General features: G+C 40.4%; 1 protein-coding gene across 5 annotated transcripts in view; it reads left to right on the forward strand.

The window, feature by feature from the left end:
- Positions 1 to 7,467, forward strand: part of lrrc24 (leucine rich repeat containing 24) — a 30,257-nt gene extending 22,790 nt beyond the window's left edge. For all 5 annotated transcript variants that reach the window (XM_046875877.1, XM_046875875.1, XM_046875879.1 and 2 more), the window contains 4 exons: positions 940 to 1,121; positions 3,636 to 3,914; positions 4,223 to 4,391; positions 4,901 to 7,467. In XM_046875877.1, coding sequence (XP_046731833.1) covers positions 957 to 1,121; positions 3,636 to 3,914; positions 4,223 to 4,391; positions 4,901 to 6,060 — 1,773 coding nt within the window. In that variant the 5' untranslated portion in view covers positions 940 to 956 and the 3' untranslated portion in view covers positions 6,061 to 7,467. The remainder of the gene's footprint in view (positions 1 to 939; positions 1,122 to 3,635; positions 3,915 to 4,222; positions 4,392 to 4,900) is intronic.
- Positions 7,468 to 8,779: the final 1,312 nt, after the last annotated feature.

Here is an 8,779-nt window from a genome sequence, read left to right on the forward strand (position 1 = left end):
CATACATCTTTAATTAACCAAAGCCCGAAACAGAAACTGTGAAGCGTTCTCTGCAGAGGCTGTTCTATAGGGCTGTGTGACGCAAGAATGGTTTCTCAATCTGTCTCAGTCTGCTTCGGTTTGGCTTGAAGTTCTCTGTCAGTTAATATCACACGGTCTCTTTTCACTTTCTCCACCACGATATTCCATTTTCACATACACTTGCTCATGCATTAGATATCTGATTAGGCTCCTAAGGTGTGCACACAGTCTTCATTCTTTTCTTATTTCATGCCGCTATTGAATTTTGAGAAGAAAAAAAAAAGGTCAGAAAGCTGCGGATTAATTTTCGATCAGCAGCTCAGACAATGTTGCCAGCTGTAATTCAAATCAAATTTGTATTAATGTGTTCATTCTAATACTTTATTGTTACTATAGTAACTATCAATTCACAGGTAGTTAAAGGCCATGTTTTATCTAGGGCCATTTAGCCATGAGCTCAGGAGAATAATTAAGAATGAAAAGAATACTTTATACTGCTCAGTTACAGTTTTCTTATCACTGGAAAATGTTCAGGACAAAAAGTTTTGGTTGGTGGTTTCTTACGAACATGACAACATAGAAATAATAGAGAAAATTGACCTGTTTATAGAGTCTATATCAAAAGTGATAACAGGAACTAACTTGTTTCACAATGACAAATTGTTGTGTACTATGAGGAATAAAGCCCTTCAAGACCCGCTGATATTAAAAAAGAATCAACTTTACACCAGGCTACATCACACCACTGGATTGTTGGTCATTCCAATAACAGCATGTCCCGAAGTGTTTTATTTCTCACTCTCTCACGTCTTTCTCATTCTATTCCTATTCCAATAGTCACCTCTTTCTAATCCATTTCCTTTTCACAAAGTTATTCACCTCTCGTTCTGCACCTGTGTCTTTCCTTTCCCTCTCCAGGCGCTGTGTGTTCTGAGATGGCATTTCTCCCCTTTTGGCTCTCATTTCTGGTGGTGCTTCTTGTGCTATTGCCCATGCCCTGCATCGGATGTCCATCTGGCTGCCGGTGCTACAGCCTGACGGTGGAGTGTGGTTCCATTGGACTCAAAGAGATACCACGGGGCATTGCTCGTGGAACACAGGTCATTGTTTGCAAACAGCATAGTTTTCTACATAGCAGGATTATATTCCCTATTCAGTGGCAGTATCTCCTGTTTAGGCCCAGACATACGCTATTAGATTTTAAGTCAAATTTATATATGGAACAACAGATGTTGACTAAACTGCAACAATAAAAGTCAAATAAAAAGTAAACTTCATTACATGCATCAAAAGCACAATATACAATAAAAAGACTGGACATATAAACTGCCTAGCAGAAATCTAATAAAAGAGAACAATATAAAAGCAAAATAAAACGACAGCACAAAGCAATAGGGCGGATTGAGAGCAAATTAAAAACGGACTGCTCAAAATCCTTCGGGTAGAAACGGGAAGCTAGGTTTAAATTAAAGTAAGGAATGAACAAATATTGGGTTTGAATCAGAACAATCATTTACATTGGCAGTATCTGGGAATCAGACCATGATGCAGGAGCTGTGCTTCGCTCTTTCCTGTTTGTTTTAAATACTAATTAAAATATTCTGCCAAACTCATAAGAAAGATAAATATCAAATCCATGGCATGGGTTCTATCTGATGCCTCAAACAATGACACAAATATAATTCTCCTCCTCTATGTGAGCATATATACTGTATATTTATTATTATAGATACATTAACCTGTACTGCAACTATAACACCACACACCGTTTAAATATTTATAAGTTTCTTTACACAGGTTACTCAAATAACCTGAGGAACCAGTGCCATACAAATGAGCTGATGTTGCGCCGCCTGTGTTCATTTCCACAGAAACAGTATGAGAAAGAGAAAGAGTTTGAGCATGAGCAATCAATTAAAATAATGAATAATGCAATTGATATAGTGTTGATAAATTGGTATAGACAAAGCGAAAGACCCATACGTGCTCACCACTGTTCTCTCACACACACACACTCTCTCACACACACACACACACACACACACACACACACACACACACACACACACTCAAAAAAAAAAACTTTCTAATGCAAATGCTGCCTCTGCCAATTGAGTTGTTTACAAGTACCCGCACTGTGGAGACTCTGGGGAGAGCGTTTATGAAAGAGTCGATTCATTGCCTAAAGCTTCCCATTGATCCAATTCTCACCCGCTGAAAGAAAGCGCCTTCATGATAAGCTACCTTCTAGCGAATATTGTTTATTGTGTAAGTGTCACTCACTGAACCACCACTTGGAGATTAATAGAAATCTTTTTATATGTTCTTATATATTTTGCCTCCAGGGCTCGAAACTGATAAGAACAAGTGAACAAGTATTTTTTGTTCTAATGAGTCTATTGATACATTGGCCTTGAGGATTGTTGGCAACAATGGCAAAAAGAAGCAAAAATGCATCCATTCTTTCATCTTTAGTAAACCCTTTATTCTGGCCAGGGTCATGGTGGATCTGGAGTCTGTCCTGGGAATCCTTCTGAATGCAAAGCAGGAATATGTCCTGCCTGCAGAGATCAAAACAAACAAACAAAAAAACACTAAAAGCTGAAGTGATTAAAAATATTACTTTATTGTAGTGGTCATGTCATGGGTTGGGATATGTTAATTAGCACATAAAACATCAGTTCTCAAAGTTCTCAAAATATGCAGGCATAAGGATGTGAGCGATTATGACAAGCGCCAAATTGTGATTTGTGGATTACTGGGTCAGAGTATCTCCAAAATGGGTGGTCTTATTGGGTTGATGGTGTTTTAAAGAAGGACAAATGGTAGACCGTTGACATAGTAATGGATGCTCAAGGCTCATAATGTGCATGAAAAGAGAAGGCTAGCCCATTTGATCTGATCCCACAGAAGAGCTACTGTAGAACAAGCCATTCCAATCAATCGAGGCACTACCTTGCAGCTTGCAGAACTAAAAGGATCTGCTGCCAACATTCTTGTGCCATATACCATAACACCTTTGTATGTATTTTGAAACCCATGCCTCGGCGGGTCTGAACTGTTGGGGAATTTGGTCAGAGATTTTCGGGGACCTAGAAAATGTTAAGTAAGTGGATTCAATGTTATGATTGATCTGTGTAGTAGGCCAGTTAATTTTGTGGCACCATATACATTTTCACATTCATTTACACTTCTGTAAATACTGGACCAAAACAGTAAGCAATTCACCTACAGGAATTTATCATTCATAAACTGAGCAGCTTTGTGGTTAAGGGCCTTGCTCAGGGGCCCAGCATTGGCAGCTAGGTATGGCTGGGATTTGAACTCATGACTTAGCTAACACCTCAATGTCTGAGTGGTGTGAAAAACAGAGAACCTGGAAGAAACCCACACAGACATAAGGAGAAATTTTAATACATGAGACAGAGAGCACAATTTGAATTCAGGACAGTGGAGTTGGAGACAAATGGAGACTCCTGAAAAGAAATCTTTTGAAAAGTTTGGATTTTGCTGGTATTCTGAGTATTTTATTTTAAACTTTACAATTTTGCTCATCTTCACAATAGTGCCAATATTTCTAAGAATATTGATTTAGATTTTGTACCCTTTTACAGACTATCTTCCTCCAGGATAATGCCATTGGTCAGATCCGGGCAGAGGACCTGTCTGGTTTGGGTCACCTGCACTATCTGTACATGCAGAACAATAGCATCTCAGCTTTGGAGACCAATGCCTTCATGAGTCTAGGCCAACTGCTAGAACTTGCGCTCAATGGCAACCGCCTCCACCTGATTTCCGCCGATGCCTTTCGTGGTCTTGAGCACCTGCGCATCCTCTACCTGGCAGGGAATCACATTAACCGGTTGGACGATTACACATTCCGTGGATTGCAGGTGTGTGTATTTGTGTGTTGTTTCTATTCCTGAACATTTGAGCCCTATTTGAAATTTGTACACTGTGACGAATAATTTCCCTGTCAATTGGAGTGTAGTAAATGTGACAGCATAAATATGCAGATGGCCGTAAACACTGCTGTTAACCGGACTGGAACAAAATGTAAGCAGAAACTGTGATCATCAGAAATTTTAATGAAAGTGTTGGTTAGGCTGATGACAATGATGAACATGATGTCTAAGGTAACAAGAATAATCACACTGAAGATGAGGAGGAGGATAATGAGATCTTTTTTTTTACCCCCCAGCGTCTGCAAGAACTGCACCTGCAGGAGAACATGATGGAGGCGTTAGATGAGCAGGCTCTGATGGGCTTGTCTTCTCTGGCTCTGCTAGACCTCAGCAAGAATAACCTGCGCACACTAAGTGCTGTCACTCTCAGACCCCTCATCAGCCTGCAGGTGCTGCGCATCACAGGTACCTTTATAGACACATGCACAGACTTGCACAAAAAGGGAAATAAGTCAAGATGTTTAAACCAGAAATTAAGATTTTTTTTTAGATCACAAACAGGAGCAATATTAAGTTTAAGATAAAAAAAGTATAGATGATGAGCATATTATCTTGGGAGGAAAAATCTTTATTTGGAAGAAAGAAAAGACATTTTGCAGACAGGGGAATTAGACCGGTATCCAACAAGAACTGACTCTCCAGCAAAAAGTGCAGCGTTTGAAATAAAGTTGCATAGGATTTAAGGGCAAGAGTTTTTAGGGTTTTTTCTAACCTAGTTGACCTGTTTTCTGCTTTTTTAATCACTCCCATATGACCTTTTACATCAGATGATTTGTTTTCTTATAGTAATTGTTAAATCTCGTTAAATCTGGAACCTTCCCCTTCTCCTTCTATGTTTCAGTTTCCTTTTTTTGATTTATCTGCTAAACCCTCTATCTCTTCTCTTTCTTCTCTCCATCCCTCTCTTCGGTTAGATAATCCATGGCGTTGTGACTGCGCTCTTCACTGGCTTCGCAGTTGGATAAACACTGAAGGCCAACGTTTGCTGAGCTCAGCTGAGCGGAGACTACCATGCTCTGAGCCGCCACGCCTCTCGCATCTGAGTCTGGTAGAGGTCCCAGCTAATAGTCTGGTGTGCATCCCACCTGCTGTGCAGCTTGAGCCAAGGGAATTAAGCGTACGTTTGGGTGAAAGCATCCGTGTGTCTTGCCAGGCCTCAGGTTACCCACAGCCTCAGGTCACTTGGAGGAAGGTGTCCTACGGTAGAGCTCAGCTATCACCCCGTGGCCTTGTGCAAGAAGAAGGGACAGATGGAGACAGCAGGAAGCAAGTGACACCCAGGCCTGGCGGTAATGGAGTCAATTTGGGAAACCGTGGACCAGCAGATGATGGTGGAAAAGACAGGGAGAGCTTTGATCAAGACACAGGCAGTGGAATGCTGTTTTTAAGTAATGTTACAGTGGCCCACGCAGGACGCTATGAGTGTGAGGCTTGGAATCCTGGAGGGGTGGCACGTGTGACCTTCCATCTTGCTGTCAATGTTTCATCTTCATCGTTGTCATCATCCTGGCCTCACCTGCACCCCTCTTCATCCTCATCATCCTCTTCGCACCACCACCCATCCTTGGGAGATGTTAGCCAGGAGCCACTGTATGAACTGGAGAGCATGGACTTCAGTGCCCTGGGCACAGCCACCCAAACAGCCATCGCTGTGGGTATCTCGCTCCTTGCACTGACTGCCCTACTGCTGCTGTGCATGATCTACAGCCGCCACCGGCAGCGCCAAAAAGAGGATGGTGCCTTTGGCAAGGAAGAAAGCATTCTCTATGTCAATGACTACTCTGACGGGCCCACTACATTTGCCCAACTTGAGGAGTACCGGGATGAGCGTGGCCATGAGATGTACGTGTTAAACCGGGCCAAGCCTGTCCTGCCTCCACCACCCACCTCCATTCAGCATGGGGCACCACAGCCTCGAGAAGCACTCCAAGGCCAAGGCACTCTAACTTCTACCATTGGACCACGCAGAGCCCCTGCAGAGGGCATCGAGGGTCCACCACCAGACCCAGAGGGACTATTTATAAACCAGAGTCTGCTTTTTGACACACAGATCGCATATGAGATCCACTGCTGAAGAAGACTTGAAGCAGATCGATCAGAGAAGACAGTCCATAAGAACAGCTCTTTGTCTATTGGGCTCGAAGTCAGCCCAGTGGGATCTCTGAATGGTTTACCTATTTCTATTCTATTTTTGATTAATGTTAGATAAAAGGGATAAACCAGAGTTTGTTTGCAAAAGGATTCAATTACAGGCACACCTTGCACAGGACAAAAAAGGATACAGACATTTATGTTGCTTGACATAACGCTTTAAAATTCAACCTTCCAGAAAACAAACAAGGAAGGCACAGTAGTCTTAGTGCCTCACAGCTGAAAGGTTCCTTGGTTTGATCCTGAGCATGGATTGCAGAGTTTAAGTGCATGTTCTTCATGCGTCCTTATGGGTTTCTTCCCACCCTCCAGAAACATGCTGGTAGGTGGACTGGCTGCACTAAATTGGCCCCTACATGTTAATGACTGTGTGAATGTATATGTTAGTGGTGCTTTTCTGATAGACTGGAGGGATTTTCCTTTCATACGCCCAGTCTTTCCTTGGATACGCTCCACAACAATCAAACAGATAAAACGATTGAATGCCACCTAAATACCTTGATCAGTCAGATGAACTGTCTGAAAAGACAACCAGCATAGTGGATATTTTGTTAATAATCCACAAAATAGAAAAGTTTAAGGATGTTTGAATAAGCTGCTATATGATGACAGGCACTTATTTGTTTTATTGTAAAGGGGAAAGTCTTTTTTTCATTGTGTGTCTAACATTTTATTGTTCTATTCTTTCAGCCAGACAATATGAGTAGTCAATTATTCTGACTGTCTAGTCATATTATTTCTTTTTATTTTGACAGACCTTTACTTCATTCGTACCTACAGATTTTAATGCACAGTTTCTTGTGTGTAAGAAGACCAGTGATTCACTGAGAAAGAGACAGAGTGAAGTAATGTCCGTGTTAGTGATAGCCAACCAACTATTGAATTCAATGTCTTTAATTAGATTGCTCTCTCTCTCTCATCCTCTTGACCTCTATTTAAGTAACACTGTGAAAATAAACGTTCTAGACACTAGATTTCCTGATCAATTACCAACATCTCTCTAATTGCATTGTGCTCTGTATGTCTCCAGATGGCATTTTGTATGACATTATAATATTGTTCTCTGGAGTGTAGAGGTATTCTTGCTTTTTTTAAAAAAAAAAAAAAAAAAAGAAAGAAAGAAAGAAAGAAAGAAAATCAATCTTGCCAGGTTTGTGCAGAAAAAAGCTAGTAATTACTTCAGGGTATAAAAACACGCATCACAGTTGTTGACAGCATCTGAAGGTGTTAAGCTTAAGCTCAGTACAGTAATTTGGAACAGTATGTATTTTTGTTTGTCAGATATCCAAAAAATGTGATGTTTATGTTTATCGAAATAAAACTGTTTTTTGGTCCAAGTTTTTTTCTGGCTTTTTTGAAGACAGAGTCCATGCTTATCCATATATCTTAGAGATGCGCATCTCCGTAACCAAGGCTGATGCGATTAGCATCTTGATGCATAGCCAACGGTACGATACATTAAAGATACATATGAAGCATGCAATGTGATTCACACCATTATGATGCAGTGTGATTCAAGTTTTGAGGATCACTAGCTATAGAAAAAAAAATCTATTAGTATTGCCATCTCTTTGACATCTTGGTGTGGACACTACAGAAGCTCCACAAATTCAGAGGATGTTCAGTTATGACACATCCACAGCAGTTTTACAAGCAAATGAAAATTGAAAAGTGCAGTGTTATGGAGCTCAGGATTTCCCTAAGGCCATGCTGCTACCACTTCTTAATAGGTGCAAAACTCAACAGCACAGCAGAACGATGCGAACTACAGGTTCTGCAGCACATCGGGCCCTCGGGGCATGGCAGTACATGCACTATTCTTGTAACCTGATGGAATCTGCAAATTTTACATTTAATACAGGAGAATCCAATTTCCTTACATGATGCTTTACTGGAATTTTTTCTCTATTCTACTACATCAATTTGAAATGAAGCTTTATAGCCTCAAGGTCGATTCATAGGAAACCTTATCCATACATTAATAATGCCTATCATGGTTAAAGGTTTGTTCAGCTGTCTGTTTAGTCGTTTAACATTCTGATCCTGCGGGAGATGAGTTGTGTGAAATATACATGAACGGTGTATTTTTTTTCTTTTAAAAAGAGAAATGATGGGATGGGAGGGTTGTTAACTAGCTTTTTGTTATGCCAAGTGCGGATTAGTCTGTGGGCAGAGATATGGTACCTACATCCGCATTAATAATCTTTATAATCTTCAGTGTGCATGGTCTTGTTGCCAATGTTCTTGTTGCTAAATATCCATGTTTATAGTTCCTTTTAGCACAGAGGAAAATTCTGGAAATATTGATTTGAAATCTGTTTTATTACGATACCTCTGTATTTGCAAATGAGGGCTATTTTTGAAATGTCAAATACAAGCCATGTAAGAAATAAACCAAAAACAAAACTGAAATCAGTCAAACCAAATCTGGCATATCTTGCAGAAGAAAAAGAAAAAAGGCACCAATAATTGTGTTCTCACCATAGCATTTAGGTATTTGCTCTTATGGAAACATATGAAAACTGCATTACTGTTTTATTTTCTTCGAAGTATTTGCCAAATTTCTCTACATTTTCTCAATTTCACTAGGCACATGTTCAAACTTACGGCACTTAAATTTTCTCAGACCACAAAGACGGACA

The sequence above is a fragment of the Silurus meridionalis genome, chromosome 20, assembly GCF_014805685.1.
Source record: "Silurus meridionalis isolate SWU-2019-XX chromosome 20, ASM1480568v1, whole genome shotgun sequence".
In the NCBI taxonomy this organism is placed as follows: Eukaryota; Metazoa; Chordata; class Actinopteri; order Siluriformes; family Siluridae; genus Silurus; species Silurus meridionalis.